We start from the raw sequence: 19,914 nt of genomic DNA on the forward strand, positions 1-19,914 counted from the left end.
GATATGTTTTTGCAGACGAATTAATACTTGCCCATCTCTTCCAGAGAGATTCTGATAAACTAATTGAGGAAATTGAGCAACTGAAGAAATCACTGCTTGATAGTGAAATGATAACTTTGGATGCAAAGAAAGAATCTGCCTTCCTCAGAACTGAAAATTCTGAACTGAAAGAGAAGATGGTGAGAACTTATCTAATAATGCTTTTACAAGTGTATAAAACACTGCCAAGCGGCAACTGCTCCCAGACCAGTGAAAGGGGGCAATCGGTATTGACTGGATTTGACAGAGGAGTTGGGGCAGGCAACTCTGATTTAAGCTCTGAGTAATTTTTTTTTTTTTTTTTTTTTTTTCCTGGACAGACAATTACGTCCGGCTTTATCAGGGGCAAAAGAGAGCAAGAAAGATAGTAGGTGGAGTTTATTTTCTCAGAGATGTAAAGCAGTAAAGATAAAATGGGAGAAGCAGGTATAGTCATGAGTTGAAACGTACTTTTTCATTACAGCATTCTAATGGAATGGAGTTGTTTAAATGTGGAAAAGTCACAATTCTCAGGGCCAGAGTTCAGGTGGCATCAGGAAATATGATAGAAGCAGTGCTCAACTGATGAACTGTTAAATTCTTACGTATGTAAATTTGATCTTTTCTTAAAGAATGAACTCCAAGATACATATCAGCAGATGCAAAAGGATGTTCAAGTCTATCAAAGTCAAATAGAAGCAGGAAAAGCCAGTTACAAAAAAATGCAAGCTGACTTGCAGAAAGAGTTGCAGTCTGTCTTTCAAGAAAACACAAGGCTGACCTCGCTGATGGAGGGTAAAATTCCTAAAGGTACTGTTAGTTTGGGCTGGAACTTCTTTTCTTTTGGGCTGGGAAAGAGGGAGGACTTCCTCTCTTGTTTTCTCACCTATTTGGAGGCTTTTCAAAAGTAAAATGTTACTTTTTTTGTGCTATGGGCACAAACCTTCTGTGCCACTTAAAGTACTTGGAAAATGGTTATTTATGTAATATTTCTAATTTCATACCAGGGTAGTAAAGTTGACAGGTAGAAACCAAAATCAGCTGCATTTCAACCAATCAAGTGATGACCAAATTCGAATGCATGTTTTGGCTTTTAATTTTTGACTGTTATAAAATATACTACTCTAGACTTGTGTTGCACTCTGTTATATATATATATATATATATATATCTACTTAATTTAAAATCTGCTTTTCCTTCTCTATCTTTTCTTATTAATCTAAATTTGCTTATTCTCTAGATTTGCGCTCTCTTGTGGAGCTGGAAAAAAATGCAGGTGACTTAAGAACAGAGCTAGAAAAAGCACTAGAAGAGAATGCGCGTCTACAAAAACAAGTAAATGAGCTGTCAGAGTTGCAATCTTTGCCAAATACAGTTGAGTTGCAACAAAAGGAGGTAAACAAACTTATTGTGATATTTTTCTGTGCATTTTCTGATGTGTGAGTCTTAAGCTATCCAGGACAAGTAAGCTTTATGGAAATTTTATTGTGAATGCTTAGCAAAAGAAGTTCCGAAATCTCAGTAACTCTTTTCCCCAATAAATAATTAAACCTTGTTGTTTAAAAGTTAAAAATTTAGTCCTTTGATCGTGATAATATTTAGACATATCTGTAAAATCTTTAAAACTCAGTCTGATTAATAGTATCAGTTCAGTATTGGCTCAAAGGTATGAAAAGGAGATATCTCAGAACATCTAAAATGTTCTGAACATCTAAGGCTTGAGGATTTTGTATCCTTTGGGGTTTGTCTCTTCTCTTTGAAGTTGTCTTGGTTTGTTTTCTTGGACTATCTACTAGACATGGAGCAATATGCTTTGACAGAATAGTTGTTGAATGTTTTCTCATTTTGTATGTACAAACACATTGTCGTACAGCTGTGATTAAATTCTATTAGACTTAGAAAATGCTGCTAATGTTGCTCTTCTATTGGCAGTTACTTGAAAAATCTGAGGAGCTATGCTTATTGAAACTGGAGAGAGAAAAGCTGCTTTTAGAAGTAGCTGATAAGGAAGTTGAATTCAAACATATGGCTGAAGAAATTGAAAAATCAAAAGAAGATGTAACAGGTGCACAGCTCAAGTATGTAAAATCTGATCAGGAGTATGTAGCACTTAAACAACTCCATGAAGAACTGGAGCAAAAATATGTGGCTGCATCAGAAGATAATGAACAAATGAAGCTCCAAATAGAATTTCTATCTAAGGAAGTACAAGAGTCTAAAACAACTTTGGATGATGTGAAATTAGAGGTCAGTTTTGTCATCTTCCTCCTTTATATGCTTAAAGTCAATCCTTTCATAGTGAAAGATCATTTGGGCTTAAATGATTAAAAAAAAATAACTTGGTCAGCAGGATTTCTCTATTAGTCAATTTCATTTATGCCAGAAGTATAAAGTCATAGGATTATGCTATTTAATGGTCTTTCTTCAAAGGCAAAACCAGTCTATACGTTAATCTAGATTATATCTTCTTCTATAATCCATCCTAATTCTCAATTTTCAAAGCTTAATTTCTCCTTATTATGCAAGTAAATATGCTGTTGGCCTACACTCAGCTTGTCTTTATGACTTCAGTTTCTCATAGGAGAACTGAAGTCTAGCTGTTCAGAATTTCTCTTTAAGGTCTTTAAGAGAACAGACTACCTTTCAAAAAATTAGGATTGCTGTATAAATTGCCCATTAAAAAGGACAGGGGGAAGGCGTTAAGGAAAAGAGAACTACAAATGCCTATATTTTTGACAAGCCATTTAGCAGTGGTGTGGCTATCGTACTCCAGCAATAGGTTTTAGACATTTTCTAAACTAAACTGCTGTTTCATGAGCACTGTTACATGTCTTATGAAGTCTTCTGCTACTGAATGAAAAAATTCAAAAGCTTCCATGGACATGGTTAACTTGTGGGCAAAAATATAAATGGAGACTTCAAGGCAGAGGGGAGGAGGGAGATGAAATTGCTGTGTGTTGTTGAAAGCTAACACACTTTTGAACCCTCTAAGCAAATAGAAGATTTTTGTGAGAACAGCTGTGTATCAAGTCTTCCAATATCATAATGAAAGCTTTTTTGCTTTTTCCTTTTGAAATTGAAGCTTTCCAGGAAAATGAAAGAATTAGAAGAAAAGAGAGCAGAGCTCAAGGAGCTTGACCAAGTAAAAGAAGATCTTATTCAGACTCAGCAGAGGTTAAATGAAATGGAGCAACTGAAAGAGCAAAGAAAGATTACAGAGTCTAGATTGGAAGCCAAGGATTCAGAGATTCAGGCAGTACTTCAGCAGCTCAGTAAATGTCAGGAAGAAGTAGAGAGTCTTGCCCAGGAGAGGGATTCCCTAAAGCAAGAAGTAGAGATCCTCCAAGCAGAGACAGATCAACTCAAAGAAGATATAAAGGAGACTGTTTCAACGGTAGGAATTTTACCTTGCCAAAATGGACCATACATGTTAAGGGGGAAGTATTACAAGAATGCTTGTAAATCATACTGAAATGTTAGAGGGAAGTGTTCTTTTTATCTCAAAGATTGCTTACTAAAACGGTGAAACCTGGTAATATGGTGCTTTTTTTTTTTTTCTGTGTTGCGTTGTTGTTCTGAAGAATATTCTGGCACATGAAGAACTGAGAAATACACAGAATTCTCTCAAGAAATCCCAGGACATGATTAAGAAACTAGAGAAAAATATTTCTGAGAAAGAATCTGAAATTCTGAACATTGATGAGATGCTAAGGAAAACTGTTAATGAACTTGAAATACAGGTAAGAAATTACAAATTTGCAAAGCAGTCCTGTTTTTCAGTTTCTTGAAATCCTTTAAAAGGGACAGCAAACATTGGTAATACTGGGAAAATATTGCTAGCTGATCACCTTGCCATCTTTTCAGAGCTCCGGGGAATTTTCTAGATCTTAGATCTAGATCTTAGTAGAAAGCGGACAAGCCAGAAGTACTGGCTGATCCAAGTTTATAAGCAGTTGGTGTTTTGACCATTCCTGTATAGCCGTAAACTGTTGCACATGCTCTGATGAACCTCTGCTTAACTACTATGTTTTGTGGCTAACAATTTGAGTGATAGCCTTTGGGCAAAAAATGGAAGAAGAGGTGAGGTGTGCCTAGGGAAGGCAATGAGGCTAATAATTTTGAACTCTCTCAGTGGTAGGTCTAGCACATAGAGTTGTAAATGGCAGCGGAATTTCCATCATAAAACAGAAAGATTAAATATCTCTGGGCTTGGGTATAACAGTTTGCAAGGACTGTCCAGAATGTTGTATGTTACACAATTGCTTCAGTGGTTGGAATTCCTCTTGAAGACAAAACAATTGCACATGATATGGTATTTTTCCTTCAAGTATATCAGCTGCCAGAGCCACTATGTTAAAGTGATTTTTTTTAGTATATGTGTATTTTGAAGCAGGTATATAAAAATAACTAGAGGTAGGTTTCTTAATCAGAGGAGAACAAGTTGGAATGTTTTTCCAGATAGCAGTTTTTTCGGCAATGCTGTCCAGATATCAAAGTATTTGTTTAAAGGAAGATGGATGGTAAACCAAAGACTGTTTAGGAATCTCTTAATCTGAAGATGTGAGAATGTTATTTAAAAGAAAGTAGGATAAATCAGATGGAACTTTTGCAGTTTAATTTTGGTTATGAGTTGATGGAAATGGTAACTCTTTCATATCCTGTCTTTATAGTTATCACAAAAGACTGAAGAAATAAAAACCATCACATCAGAGCAAGACCAGTTTGTGGAAGGAAAATTGGAAAGAGCTAAAAACAAAGCAAGTGATCAACTTCAGGTGCTAAAGGAACAAATCTCTTTGCTTATGCAAGAAAACAATTCCTTGCAGAATGAACTGGACAGCCTACATATGAAACAGAAAGAGTATGAGGAGGATGCTTTGGTAAATATTATACTAAGTCTGTAATGGAAGAGATACTTATTTCATCTTTGACCTGAAGAATGAAAACTGCAAAACTAGCTGGCACAACTGTTAAATAACTAAATTTAAGTAGTTGTACAAGGACAACTAATAGTAGCATATGTGTTAAGAGAAATGTTCCCTTAACACAATAGTTAAAGGAAACTGTGAGAGATCTGATTTTCACGGCACATAATTCATATACATATATATGTGCATATATATATATTAAAGCATGTTAGTGGATCTACAGCCAATTTCCATTTGCTGCTTAGGGAGATGCTGCTTGGGGCTGTTTGTGTTTTGTATTTAGCCCCAAGGCTTAAACTGGGGCCAGAGTGTCATTTCTGTTAACTGATATAAGAAACCATCCCTCTGAGTTTTGCTTTTACGTCTTATTGTTCAAGAAACTTAAGAACATGTTAGATTTAGGTGGATCTTGTTACTCTGAATAACAATGCAAGTCTCCTTAAAACATAATCTTACATAATCTATTTAAAAGGTCTCCCCAGATATGTTGGTTACTATTTTTGTCTAAAATAATTTCCTAGCATCGGGAAAAAACTATTGAGCAAGAATTATCACGCTTGAGAGAAGAACTGATCCAGGCACGCAGCAAGTTATGTGAAATGGAAGAAATGAAAACCAGTGAATGTCAAAGGGAATCTGAGAAGATGGGGAGGATAGACTTTATTCCAAAACTACATAACTGTCAGGAAGTGAGTACTCTGACAGATGGAGATGATGATCTCAAAGTTCAACTGGATAATCTCCAAAAGGAGAGAGACCAGCTCACGGAAACCGTACAGGAGAAAATTAACTTGGTAAGAAAAAGAGAGAGAGGAGAAGGGGGCGGGGGGGGGCGGGTCAGAAGTCTTCTAAAAGATGCTGTTTTGTGTCCAAAGAATTCAGAGATGCAGGAAGAGTTGAGATGTGCTCATAACTCTCTCAAGGAATATCAGGAGACAATTGCAGAGCTGAAAGGAAGCATTTCAGAGAAAGAAAGTCAATTCCTAGTAGTGCAAGAAGCATCGAGGAAAGCAACTGATGAACTGAAACAGCAGGTTGGATCTTGTTTTATTTCAAGCAAAACAATTCTGACACAATTGTCAATGCATGCCCTGGGCGGATTTCAGCTTACACTACTACATATTCACTGAACCCCTGTATCTTAAAGGCTTTTCTCCTCTTAATTGGAGTGCTTCCAGAAGGATGCCATAAAAATAAAAAGGCTGTGAAAACATGACCAAACTGCAGTTTGAATCATAATTGCAAGCTACAAGCTTTGTTCATAACTAAATATGCCTCAGTGCCGAAGGTTGAAATATTGAAATCACTGCCTCAATATATTTTCCAAGTCTTAACTCTTAAAACACTTTGCTTTTATTCCGATTTGTCTTTCAGCTGTGTAACTCTGAAAATATTCTAGATACTAAAAGCCAGTTTGGCTTGCTCTTTAGTTTGCCACACTAAAAATTATCTGTGACTTTATTATTGAGGCCTTTAGAACACTAATACTTAGAAGAATTAAGCCTATCTGCCTAGCTGTTATTTCTTTTTTTTCTTGATCAGTTTAGAATGATTTGTGGATTTTTACATAAATGAATGGGTATACCAATGATGCAGAAGCATTGGAATTTGGTTAAGCTTAATCAACTTGTTACTTTCTTGGCTTATAACAGTAAATGAATGGACATGTTTCCTGTTAGTATAATGATGAAATCCATAGGTATAGGCATGCTTGTGAAATATCCAATAAAGATTTGTTGAATCAACCTTAATTAGGAGAAAATGATAACATTCTAATTTATTATTTTTCTTTGTCCCCATAATTAGGAAACTACTTCTACCCTTGCTATAGATCATTTGCAGTATTAATACTCATCCTTATTTGTTCTTTCAGCTCACAGAAGTAACTGAAAACCTGTCTCGTGCCTCTTCTGAATATGGCAAGCTACTGTCAGAAAAAGAGCAAAGTGAACAAACAATGAAGGAGTGTATTTCTGAGCAACTCGACAAAATTACTTCTCTCAATCAAGAGAGAGATCAACTACAGCAAATTGTAGAAAACCTGAAAGTAGAAAGAGATCAGTTGGAGGCCAATTTTCACAAAAGCAAAGAGAAAGTAAGCGCAAACCTCTCAAATGCTCATGCATTAAAGCTGGGTTACACTGCTCTGAATGTCTGTATTTCACTCACGAAGCTCTCTGTCCTTCAGTATCTTCCTCTTCCCTGTTTTAGCTGGCTTAGGGTTTTGGAATATTTGATTTCCCTCTCTGCTGCTCTGGGTTAAGGTGGTTGTCTGCCACCTACCTGACAAATGCTCCCCAAGTTTCACTTTCTTCTACAGTGGCTTTACACTTAGCACCTGAAGGGTATTGGTAATGTAGGTTGGTTAATATCTAAAGGCTGAAGTCTATTCAATCCTCAGTGAGCTGACAAGGAGAAAGCTAAGCCAGTAAGAAGATGGGTTGTGCTATGGTTAAGACTAAAATTTTTAAAGACAATATCCCCTTTGGAGGTTTTGAGCTTAGATGGAAGTAACAAGAAGAAATTGCTTTCAAGGGATAGAATTATTATCCTGCTGAGAATTCCCTCCCAGAAATTTAAATGTCTTTGCTTTATATAATACTCCTTAAAATGATATTAATCATTATGACTGAGTTTTACTTATCAAGAGTTATAATTATTAATCATCCATGTAACACTTCTCTGCAGTCCATACAAACTCAGGCAGAAATGGAGAATCTACAGGAAGAACTAAGACACCAGAAAGAGCAAACTGATCTCCAGAAGATGATGCTAGCAGAAGGAGAAGAGAAACTGCAGAACACTGAGAAAAAGCTAACAGAAGAAATAGATGAGCTGAAAAAAAAGGCAAGTACAATGAAACAATAACCCTAAGAACTAAAGTAACCTGTGATGCACTGTTCTGCTGTTCAAATAGATGATGTCATTTCTTCTGAATGAAGAGGAATTCTTGATAACTTTGTCCTTTTTATATAGGTAGATAAGTTGAATCAAGAATTAAACTTGGTAACTAAGGAAAAACACCAGCTCCTGGATGAAGTGCAACAAAAGACTGAGAGTGACAGTAGTAAATTTCAAGAGCTGGAGAAGCAGAGTTGCATCTTAGCACAGGAGAGAGACAAGCTCCAGCAAATGCTGGAAGGTATTCGGACAGAAAAGGACAAACTGGAGGTCAACCTACATGAGAGTATTGAGAAGGTGCTTTAATATTTAATGAAATCGCTGTGCTGACTATGAGGGAGAAGGTGGTTAATTCTTGAAGCTCTTTGTATTTGTATCTTTCTCATTATATAACACTAATTGTTTGAAGAATATTAACACGCTTTCTGTAGTTCCAAAGACAATACTTAGCATAACTTAATCTTTCATAGGTCTTATCGGCAGATATTTTATTTGGGTTTTGTTTTATGAGGAACAGGAGACCACACAGGTTTGACTACCAAAACACTACAGGTATTTTCTTAGGAACTTGATGAAGTATTATGTTTTGCAGCTCAGCTCCAAAGCTGAAACTAAAAGAGATGAGCTCTCTAGGCATTCTTTGTCTTCTCTACAGGGCATCTCTTAACAGGTATCTTAGTTTAATGACTACTTAATAAAATGCTCAGGTAGTGTCCATTGCGTAGTAGCGCCTACTTAGGAATTTGATAATCATTTTGACCATCTGTAGCTTTGATATTTTCATTTTTTGATTTCCCAGAAATAGAGCAGCCAGGTTTGTGCAAATTAAGTTCTCAGCCAGGCTGTAAACCTAACTTTATTTCATTTACACTGCCTTTTTACTCTAGATCCTTGAAACTGAAAAGGAATTGAAACAACAACAAGAACTACTCAACAATGAGAAAAGCAAAGCTGAAGAAAGAGAAGAACAACTGTTTAAGGTTCAGAGGCGCTCAGAAATTCTAGAGGACAGCCTAACAAACAAGGTTTGCTTTATTTTTGCTTTTTTAATACTTCCTATTCTGCATTTCTTTATGATGTCTTATGCTTGTACTAAATGCCTGCTCAAGACAAATACTATTACTTAAATCTCAGAGCATTGCTTTTATAGGTGCTATAACGAGCAGAAACATGGATAAAGACTTATGCACAACTCTCTCTGCTATTTCTAAGTATCACTAACTTGTCTTAATTTGATAAGTACCTGGGTTATCTGTTCTGTTAGAATAGACATATACCTGTAAGCTTAGTAAACAGGAACTTCGTATGTGCTTTAAAAGGTGCACTGTTAACAATATGAACCGAAATGGACTTGGAAGTTTTCATGTTTTGGATGTTTTCTAACTATTTTGTTCTAAGCATGCTGTGGTTGATTCTTCCCCAATCAGTTTATTGGCACTTTTCATCTTTATTTTGGACATGCTAAGCTTATTTGGTCATGGGATGACTACTCTTTTGTTCTTTTATTCTTGCTTTAGTAAAGACCAAAACTGACTGAAGTAGAGCTCTTCACGAGTAATGCTGTTCCTTTTATTCCTTTTTTGTTGTTGTTTTTGTTTAATTTCTTCTTGCAAGTAATTAAAACCTTTAAGAATTCTTCTTTTTTTTTCCTCCTTTAAATATAGATCCAGCAGTTAACTGAGACACTAAATACTGTATCATGTGAAAAAGACAAGTTATTGGCTGAAAGAACTCATCATGATTTCCAGCTTCAAGAAGAGATCTCATTAATCAATAAAGAAAAAGATGAGCTACAGAAACTTCTTCAGGAAGTCAAGTCTGAGCGGGACCAGCTCAAGATAGAATTGCAAAAAAATTCCGAGATGGTTGGTGTTGCAGGTTACATACTTAACTTATTAATGACATTTTACTTTCTTGAGTGTTATTTAAATGTTTATGTTTATTTTAGGTCATAGAAACAAATGCCAAACTAGACTGTGCTCTGAACCAATTGAAACAAAAAAACCTGCATGACCTATCAGTTCAAGTGAACACCTTTGATAATGCAGAAGAGATATGTGATGGCAGCCTGGAGGAAAAAAAAATGAAAATTAAGGTAAATTACTTATCTGATTATGTAAGCATTCATGTTAAGCCTTTTATCTGGAGCATAAAGCTTGCTTCTGCTTATAAAACTACTACTACGTCTTGCTGTAGTGCTGCAAGTCATGGGCTGGATTGGTGTGGTGTTACTGTTCAATGCATGTGCATCCTGTTCTGAGACCTTGAATTGTAGTTCTGCCTTTAGGCATCTCACTTGATTGTGTTATTGTCCAGCTGAAAACGACAGCTGATGTACAAGTGCCTTACCACTGTGTTTTTGCATAATCACAAAATTGTTTCCTCCTCACTAATTTTTTTTAAGTAGCACCCCCTCTTCTCTAAATAGAGAAGTTCTGTAATTTCTCAGAGTGCTAATTAGCGGTCCTGAGTACACCCCGCTATGGATGCAAGTACCACTTGCATGCAAGAATATAAACCAAGATTTAGGGAAATGTATGAAATAACATAAATCTTGCCATTCTACTACAACTCAGAAATATGTAGCAGAATCAGAGACCACTTAATACCTGCTAGTAAAGCCTAACAGATTGTTCAATTGACACCAAAAATTAAGGCGGGGGGGGGAAGCTGAAACTGTTTTGTAGCTTTATCTTCATTTGTCCTGGTTGCACTGTATCAGCAGTGGAGAGAGGCATGAAAATACCATCATTTAGGACCCTCAATTGCAGTGTTGCTTTCTGAGTCATAATGGAGAGTTTTCAAACTGATTGCTACTATATGCATGCAATAAAAGATCCCCCTGTGTATAGGAAAGGTATTAATTGCTAACTTGTAGAAGTTTCTTCTGCAGAATGTTACTGATGTCACTATTGCATTAGTACTCAAAAGACTATCTGCTCTTACGGATATTGAAAATAGGCTGGATTACTGCATGAATATTACCTCTTCTTTTGGTGCCCCAGGGCATGTTTATCACAATGAGGCACAAACTAAGAAAAAAAAAGTCATAAGTAAGCTAGTTCTACCAGCTGCAATGTTTCTTGTGCCATTTGCTTAGGTATCTTGTGTTATGGATGGCAGGCAGTTACTATGTCAGCTCCCCTTGTTTTATGAATGTAGAGGAACAGCTGAATCGTATTTCTTCTCACTAACAACCAAAGATGGAGGCAGGGCTGGCTAATGAATGGAGGCTGACTTTCTTGCTCTGAAATGTGTCATGTTGCTTCCAATAAACAATACTACAGTTTACTGAGGACCTTCATGCCTGTTGCATTTCTCAGCCTGCTCACTGCCTGGTCACACCTGCCTTTATGGAAGGTGTGGAGAGCTTTTCTGGTTAAGATGTGACAAACCTTTATCATTCAAAAGAAGAGAAGGTGCAGAGCGTTAGAAACACCCTGCCTGCAGGTGAATGCACAATGAAGCCCCAAACAAAACATGATCTTTTTCTTTCCTTGGAGCACTGAGCTGAAATTTTAAGTCTTATAGTTCTTCTGTTATAAAACGGATATGTGCTCTAGGAGTTGTTCTGGAATCTGATGCTTTGTTGCAAGTTTCTGATAAAAGCTAATCTCTTCATTTCTCTTCTTTATTGTGATTGACTTTGTTTATCTTGAACTTAGGAGCTTCTTGAGAAATTTCCAGCCATGGGGAAGAGATATGAATGTCTCTCTACATTGTCTTGTAATCTAAAGAATGAACTAAATAGTCTGAAAGTACTGATAGCTGGGATACTGACTCAGCTTCCATCGGAGCAGACTAAGCAAGTCAAGAGGCTTCAGACTGAAAATGAGAAAATAAATGGTCATCTGCAGAGTTTACTAAACAAATTGAAGGTACCAACTTCTTGTTGAATGTGTAGATAGCCTTATATTCTTTTGCCTTAAATTTTTGCTTATTAAGCTCTTAAGGTTAGGGTACTCTGTGTTCTAGCATAATTTGGTAAAATGCGTTCCTCCCTTTGAAGCATTCTGATGTAATCTGTGCTCTTAAAACAGTTTCTTTTTGGTCGAGTTTGCTCGAAGAAGGGAGACTATCATACCAATGTTAACAAGTATGAAATGGAATTGCTTGAGGAAAAGAGAAAGCAAGATGAGCTTCAAACTCAAATTCAGTGTCTCAAGAAGTCTCGGTCGAACCATCAAGAAATATCTTCTCAAGACTTAAACGTCCCTGAATTGCCCCAGGATTTGCGCTTGGATGCAGAGGTAGCATTTGTTACAAACTCCAGATAAAAGCAGATTTGTAACAGACTCCGGATAAAAGCAGATCTGTAGATCTGCATATTGCAGGGCTCAGGGTAGTATGGATGTGCTAGTCCAATGAGCATTGCTTTTATCTGCTCAAAGCTCACCGAGAAGGGGAGGAACCACTAACTTCATATTTCTATTTGTGATAGTAACTTGGTATAAGCGAAGGCTGTGTTTTTATGAAGTGACTCATCGTGAAATTATGATTATAAAATAATGAGACTGATAATTTACTACATAAAATATCGCCTGATATTAAAATGTCTCTTAAAATATGACATCTTTTATTGAGATATTTCCATCTGTACCCCCTACCATACATCCCTGCTTAACTATTGAAAGCTGAAATGTGTACTTAGGTGTGTTCTTATTTACAAAAGGAATACTTTAAACTTGACCCCTTGCTTCATTTTCAAACTACTATTTCTTTTTTTATAAAGGATGTTCTTAAAGATGTATCAGAAATGGAAAGTGAACTCCTCTGCATAGAGGCAGAGTTACAGCATGAAGAAAGTGCTAGAAAAGAAATGATGCAATTTTGGGAAGCCTTTTCAGGAGCTCACCATGATGCAGAGAAACTTAAAGATGGGTTAAAGAAAGACAATGAAAAGCTTTTACAATTCATTAATTTCTGGACTCCTAAAGTAAAGGTAAAAAGCTGATCACTTCCAACATCAGAAAAGTACTTTGTGTAAGCTGTCTAAATATCTCCACTCTCTAGTTTACATTTAAAAAAAAAAAAAAAAAAAAAAAGAAACTTTTAAAGTTCATTCTTTAAGTATTACCAACACTATCTTTTGTACTTAACTGTAAAAGAAAGAAAAATTTAGAAAGTTTTAAAGGCTTCTTCTCGCTCCCTCCCCCCTCCCTCCCCCCCACCCCGATACGTTCAAACTTGGAAATTCTTTTAAATGGCTTTCTGGAAAACAACTGATGGACTTGTGTATGGTATTTTTTGGTGTGTGTGTGTTCGTCTTTTCATAGAACCAGTTCTGAAAACTGCATTGCAAATTTTCGTATAGTTTTGTCTATACAGCTTTGCAGTCTGATACAATCACTTCTTTATCTTAAGGTTTTATGCAAACAAGGCTGTCTATTCTCTTCAAGCCAACTAAAAAATAGTTAAGCTTCTGCAAAGTTTGATAGTGTTCTTTCCCCTCTTCAACTTACAAAAAATAAGTTGTTCTAGAGGTGGTTCTACCTCAGTACCTTCTTGCCATCTTCTTGCCCTGCTACCACTTTCTTTTTTTTCCTGGCGAAAGAAAAAGACCAGATAAGTCTATTATGAAAGTGCATTTTGATGATAACTTCATACAATTTAATATACCTTTTATCAAACTCTGCCAAAGTAAAGGTTATGGGGAGGGAAACCTGTTACTAAATAGTTTCATGTGTGTTGTTTCTTATTTCAGTTATTGTGGTCAATTCATATATTCTACTAAGCTTTTCTAAGCAATTATATTCTCTTTATGGTACTTGCGTTCAAGAAGTCTCTCTGCTGTAGTTGCTTTATTTCTGCAATGTTAGAATTTGAATTATTTCATTGAGACTGGCAAGTCTGATGTGCATTTTCTGCCTTATACCTCCCCACCCCATTCTCTGCACCCCCCCCCAAAAAACAAACAAACAAACAAAAAAAAAAAACACCTCTTTGGAAATGAAATGTAGCTTTCATTTTCTTCTATTGATCTGATTTTTGTTTATAAGCACTTTCAATTGTGCTTTTGAGAGAAGAGTATGATGTTAATACAAGCCAATTTACTACTTATTTCTAGCTGGTTCAAAAAATAGTTCAAAATTAGTTATGTGGTATTACTTAATTTCAGGTACTCCTTCAGCTTTCTTCAGAACTGGATGCTAGATCTGCCGATTATTGTAAAAGAGCTGATGCTGAATGTAAACTAAGAAAAGAGAAAACAAAAAAATTGCTTCAGGAACTGAACGATACTAAAGAACAACTGGCACCTGGTGCCTCTGCCAGTCTGGTCTTAGAAGAGGAAAACTACAGACTTCATAACAAATTGAAGGCTACAGAACAAGATATAAAGGTGAAAATTGTTTCTAAAGAAAATCTTTCTGATGCTTCATTTCCAAGTAAGGGTGCTTACATTTGAGAAAATAAATTAGGATTGATGGTAACTCTAAGTCTGTGCCACACAGCTGCACCCAGAGTGTTCTTGTTCTTGTAGCTTCTTATACTCAAAGTAGGATTTCAAGCTCTAATGTCTGTAGCACGAGTTCTTTAAATTGACTGTTCTATCTACAAATGTCAGTCTAGAAGACAGCATAAAATATTCCCAGTTGTTTTTGAAGCATTAATTCTAACAGACATTTCTTCCTTTTATGTGGTATTTGCTGTATCGGACTGGAAACTGGGGAAAGTTGTTTGGGATGTGTGCGGAGGGGTGTTGTGGAGGCGGGGACGGTTTGTTTGTTTATTTTCCTTCCTGCCACCCCACCTTTCTGTTTAACCCTACAATTCTAGGAATCAGATACCACCCCCTCCCTTTTAGAGGGAAGGGGCGGGATTGATTAGGGATAGTTAAATCTGAATTTTAGTTGGCAATGATATAACCAACTTTTTCCTATACCATTTTCTTAAAAGTCTCCTTTAAACAGTGTATGTTTAAAAATAAATAAAGGAAACTCAGTGAATGTCCAAGTCAGGTGGACAACATTAGAGTCGTAGTAAGTGTTGGTGTGTGGCTAGTTCTTTGTTTTTTGTTTTTGTTTGCTTGTTTTCTAAAATACTGTATACTATATAACTGTTGGCATAATCTCTTAAAACTGATATTTTTCTAAAGGCTATGGAACTAAAAATCCAAAAGCTGGAAAATGTAATAAATGAAGCAGGAAAAAATCTCCAAGAGAAGGATGACAGGATAAACAAGTTGCAAGAACAGATAAGAAGGAAAACGGCTACAAGTGAGCTCACTCAACTTCAGACCATACTAAATGAGACTGAGAAGCGTCTCAGAAATGCCTTAACAGAGAATCAGAGTCTCCAGGTATGAGTAAAATACTTGTCTGCTTATATTCTCTATTTGTCCAGGATGGAGCATGCCTGAGGAAAAAGGCTATAGAAGAGATGTAGCAATTGTGAGCTAGTTATCGTGCTGTACAATGGTATTGGGGTAATGCACTCCCTTATTCTAATACAGAGCTCTACAACTTAACAATGCAACACTCTGGCAAAATTTGGAGCCTGTATTGCCACATTAGAAGCTAAAGCTACAGCTTGTACAAAATGATGCTTTTCTAAAACGTTCTAAGAAGCAGATATTTTGGACTTGGAAACAAGAGCATGGATTGTTTCCTGCCCTCCCTGCCCCCACACACGCACACACTATTTGCTTATTAGTTCAAAATTCCCAGGTTTATATATGCAGGCAAGTAAACAAAAATAGCTTAAATATGTTTGCACACAAAACCCAAATCTGAATGTCTGTTATTTTCATTGACAATTAATATTATGGTGATACCAGATATAACTTTCTGCTTTTAATCTTGTATAGCAAAATCTGGTAGGCTATAATAATGGTGTAAACCAAGCAGCCCCCAAATTCATTACTGACAAATAGCAGTTTTTTTTCTTGATACTAGATGTCTTTTTTCCCTATTTAGGTAAAGCTAGATAAAGGTGCTGAGCTGTATAAAGACGAAATTGATCATCTCAAAATGCAGTTGGTAAAATATGATATGGAAAGAATGAAACAATCCAACTCCTTTGATAAGAAGTAAGCTCAAGTCCTACATTTTAAGCTTTTTAACTGCTTAGTTCTCATGTTGTGGGGGAAAAATCAGAAGCTACATTCATTATTAGATATCCTCAGTTCTTATTCTAGCTGAATTCCAAAGAAAGACTAAAAACTGTATACATTTCTTAAGTTTATAAGAGATGCTTTTCTACACAGACACCAAAAAAAAAAAATCAACAAAAGTTTAGCCATAAGCCAAATAACTAGTTTGACTAAAGGAAGTAGAGGGAAAGCAGTTTATAAGAGCACTCTGCATTCTTCCAATGAACTGCACAGAATAATTCAGTTTGTTTTTTCTGCACTTCACCTCATGTGATTGTCAGTGAAATTTTTAAGTATTTTGTTTCTATTTACCTATATCACCAGGATTTGCTACTATTTGACAGGTCTTTTGGACATGAAACTAGCTATGACAACTTTAATAACTATTAGACCATGTAAAATAATGATTTCTTTTCTCTGCTTTCCTCAATATAGACTTGCTAACTATAAAGTTATTGTGGCAGACCAGGAAGAACAGCTGAGAAAACTAAAAGAAGAACTTCGAAGAGCACAGCAAGAGCAAGACGTTACAGGTAAACTCAAGATCAAGTACCCTTTTAATGTTACACACTTGTGATGTTACATACATTTTTGCGATAAGAATCTAAAAGTTCCTTCTTTTTTTACAGCTTCAGAGTTTGCGTATATGTTTTCCTGTTTAAGATCCCTGATGGATTTTGTGGATTATACTGTCATGTCTTCTTTAATTGATTTCACATATAAGTAGCTAGTTCTACCCATAATTATGACATAATTGAAATTCATTTTGACTCTAAATGGCCTGATGAAGAATCTTTTCAACTGCTTTTGCTGTCAGTGCAAATACTACTGTGCATATGTACAGTAGTGTGTATATATACTATATACATATCCTATATACCAGGATATATATGTTTATAGTAGCTGTTGTAATGGCACTTGTAATCTATTCAGGTTTGCTTACAAGATTTCTTCCTTCCATCTTATATACGCATGGTTTAAATATATTGATTGGTTGAAATATATTGATTTGCTTGCAAGTACTGTGCACATAACACATATTTGTATAAACTATTTTCTAGTGGTGTCAGAAAAAGAAGCTCCTCAGCAACCGCAAATGCCTCTTACTTGTGGTGGTGGCAGTGGGATTGTGCAGAGCACACAAATGCTTGTTTTAAAATCTGAACAAGCTAAACTGCAGAAAGAAAACTTGCAGCTGAAGAAACAAAATGATCTCCTGATAAGGTAAGTATAAAGCAAATCAACATGCCAAATAGGTTGTTTTTTAACAGTGCGTGATTGTAGCTATTTCTTTGAGAAATCTATAGAGGTAACTAATCTAAATATAAGACCCAAAAAAGAGGGGGGGGGGGGGAAGTGAATCTATATCTTTGAAGTTAAGAGAATTATTGAGAACATGCTTTGCTTAAGAGTTATAAGGTAAAACTGTGGTATGTGTACTTAACTGTTAAAAAGGAGTTGGAGGCAGGGGAGGGGGAGAAGGGTCAAGGTGTGGGATTTGTTTGTTTTTTGTTTTCACTTAAACTTACTTCAGATTTTTGTCTTCCTTGTGTGTTGTTCTTCCTTTGTTGCTGTTCAGTAATGAGCTTCAACTGAAAGAAGAACTTAGAAAATGGAAAGAAAGAGCACTAAAACTAAAAGAACGATTCTCAAGAGAAACTACTCAGGAGACAATCCCAAGGTCTCCAAGGAAAGTGGTGCAAATTAGCTCTCTTAAAGAGCAAATGCCTTCTCCCACCAAGGAACCTCGCTCTCAGGAAACTGTGACACGGGATACACCAAAGTCTCTGCCACTGACTTACCCAACAGGTTTCTTTGATAATTCCAACTTAGTTGCACCAACAGGTATGTTATGGAGACATAAGACTCTTAAGACTAGTAGGAACAAAATATAAAGGGTGGTCTGTGAAGGAGAGTAGCTGAGCTGTACTTTATGTACTCAAACCTGAAACTTGCATGGCAACAGAGGGGTTTTTTGAATGCCTTGTCATTTGATTGTTGAGGGTTTGGCCAGCTGAAGCCATGAAGATTATATATGTGCTATAGATCCTAAATAGCTCTTAAGGGTCTGAATATCCAGACAGTTTTCTTTCACTTCAGTGAAAGTGTTGATAACTGCTTTAAAAAGCAGCATGGGATACTGGATAGGTAACTTTAAGTACAAATATCTGGCAGAATTTACTTGCATGGACCACTGTTGTGTATGGAGTGTTAGCTGCAAAATTAACTGTTTTCTGGACTTGATTAAGATGGTAGATTTTGGTCTTTGACACTGAAATCAGTCCGTCTGTCTTTCTCTAGTTGCAGTAACAGCAGTTTTGGTATCTTCTTCTCAGCCCTGCTGCTGATTGATTTCTACCCTACTGAGTTCTGGGGAAATCTTGTAGTGATCTCTCTTAGCAAATAAAACCAACTGTCTTCATTGTTATGCATTGTTTTAATGACTTGGAAGACCCCAGCACATGTGCTGAAGACATTATCAGTTTGAGGTATTAACAACAGACTGCCAGAACGAATATGATTCAACTTGGTACTATTTCTTGTGATAGTCAGCTAGCTAATAGTACAGCCTTCCTCAGAATGTCATGTTCCTGTCTTTGAGATTAGAGGCAAGCTTTGATAGCTGACATCTAAAGCACTAGTCTGGATTAAATTGCTGTGTTCCTACTGCTTGTACATCTAGGAAAGTCTGCACGTGTTACTTTAATGTTTTTGTTTTCTGTATAGGTACACCACCTGCAGGAATCGAGCCTACAGAAGAACACCTTAGGCAGTGGTTTGGAACTTCAGGAGGAGATAAAGCACCTGATTGTACCACCCAATAAAGGTGTTGTCTGTAAGCTGTCTACAGTGGAACAGCTGGAACCTGCATACACAGAAAATGACTGCTTCAGGTTAAAAGCCATCATCCTCTTGAACAAATCTACTAGGCTCTGGTAGCATATAGATATTCCTTGCTTCTTGGAGCTGCTACTTTCTGTGGCCATAAAAGCTGAAATAGAAGAACATAAATGGAGAAACAGTAATGCTACCTGTAACCTACTGATGCTGTGGTTTGCCTTGGTCATTTTACCATTGGATGGAAAAGATAGCAGAAGCTATATTCTGAAGAGAAGATGGAAATGGATGGTCAAAAATAATCTACTGTGAAACTTCTCAATCTTCAACTTTTCATTCTGTCATTCATACAGCTCTTCTGAGCTGTTGAGCTGTTGATATTTGTATCTGGATGATGTTGAAGTAGACACATCTGTCCTCATAACTTTTTTCTTCTGCATCCATTTCTGCATCATGTTTTCATAGGGCCCTGGGGAATGTGTTTTCACCACAACTTTAACCTCTTTATGCTGCAGTTGAAACTGTCAGTTTTCTGTTTATAGAACACAGAATCAAAGTTTCATCTTTAGAATTCCTTACAATACTTCAGAGGCTCTGTCAGTAATAGTGCCAAGAACAACTCTGTATTTTGCATCATCTTGAGATATACTTCTTGTGTGGAGTTGGATATCTGAATTTTTTTTTAACAATATCTCATAGAACCGACTAACAGGTTTTTCTGCTCAGTAGAGAGGCAGAAACAAACTGTGGACAACTTAGCCTGCAAAAAAAGACTTTATATTTTGCTATTGTACTTATCCACAATGTGAGACCTATTTCTTTTTTTATTTTCTGTATGAGAAGGCTTGTTTGATAATAAACTTGAATGTGTTAACTGTAAAAATATATATATTTTTTTTTGCTGATCACTTGAATTTTCTGGAGAAATGATGCTGATTAAGGATATTAATTTCATCACTTCAGTCATAATTATAATTTTTGTCTGTTTCCTCTCTAGCTTTTCTACAATCAGTTTCTGCAGCAGTATGTTTTGTTCATTTATACGTGTGTGTGTATATATAATTTTCCCCTTCTAACAGAGTCTTCTGTCAAGAAATACTTGATTTTTGAAAGACTAAATTCTCCCTGTCCTCAACT

At 36.2% G+C, this 19,914-nt stretch overlaps 1 protein-coding gene across 1 annotated transcript in view; it reads left to right on the top strand.

Moving 5' to 3' along the window:
• Positions 1 to 18,793, top strand: part of CENPE (centromere protein E) — a 30,985-nt gene extending 12,192 nt beyond the window's left edge. The window contains exons 20-44 of the mRNA XM_088524039.1: positions 45 to 179; positions 651 to 828; positions 1,259 to 1,413; positions 1,951 to 2,265; positions 3,101 to 3,412; positions 3,600 to 3,758; positions 4,689 to 4,898; positions 5,468 to 5,740; positions 5,822 to 5,980; positions 6,820 to 7,041; positions 7,635 to 7,797; positions 7,927 to 8,144; positions 8,735 to 8,872; positions 9,512 to 9,712; positions 9,796 to 9,942; positions 11,513 to 11,725; positions 11,888 to 12,097; positions 12,580 to 12,789; positions 13,966 to 14,187; positions 14,944 to 15,147; positions 15,764 to 15,876; positions 16,375 to 16,472; positions 17,001 to 17,163; positions 17,519 to 17,784; positions 18,667 to 18,793. Of these exons, the coding sequence (XP_088380165.1) occupies positions 45 to 179; positions 651 to 828; positions 1,259 to 1,413; positions 1,951 to 2,265; positions 3,101 to 3,412; positions 3,600 to 3,758; positions 4,689 to 4,898; positions 5,468 to 5,740; positions 5,822 to 5,980; positions 6,820 to 7,041; positions 7,635 to 7,797; positions 7,927 to 8,144; positions 8,735 to 8,872; positions 9,512 to 9,712; positions 9,796 to 9,942; positions 11,513 to 11,725; positions 11,888 to 12,097; positions 12,580 to 12,789; positions 13,966 to 14,187; positions 14,944 to 15,147; positions 15,764 to 15,876; positions 16,375 to 16,472; positions 17,001 to 17,163; positions 17,519 to 17,784; positions 18,667 to 18,764 (4,782 nt within the window). The 3' untranslated portion in view covers positions 18,765 to 18,793. The remainder of the gene's footprint in view (positions 1 to 44; positions 180 to 650; positions 829 to 1,258; positions 1,414 to 1,950; positions 2,266 to 3,100; positions 3,413 to 3,599; positions 3,759 to 4,688; positions 4,899 to 5,467; positions 5,741 to 5,821; positions 5,981 to 6,819; positions 7,042 to 7,634; positions 7,798 to 7,926; positions 8,145 to 8,734; positions 8,873 to 9,511; positions 9,713 to 9,795; positions 9,943 to 11,512; positions 11,726 to 11,887; positions 12,098 to 12,579; positions 12,790 to 13,965; positions 14,188 to 14,943; positions 15,148 to 15,763; positions 15,877 to 16,374; positions 16,473 to 17,000; positions 17,164 to 17,518; positions 17,785 to 18,666) is intronic.
• The last annotated feature ends 1,121 nt before the right edge of the window (positions 18,794 to 19,914 follow it).

Source organism: Tinamus guttatus, unplaced genomic scaffold (genome assembly GCF_059628265.1).
Source record: "Tinamus guttatus ecotype Peru unplaced genomic scaffold, ASM5962826v1 Tinamus_guttatus_pri_ptg000202l, whole genome shotgun sequence".
Lineage (NCBI taxonomy): Eukaryota > Metazoa > Chordata > Aves > Tinamiformes > Tinamidae > Tinamus > Tinamus guttatus.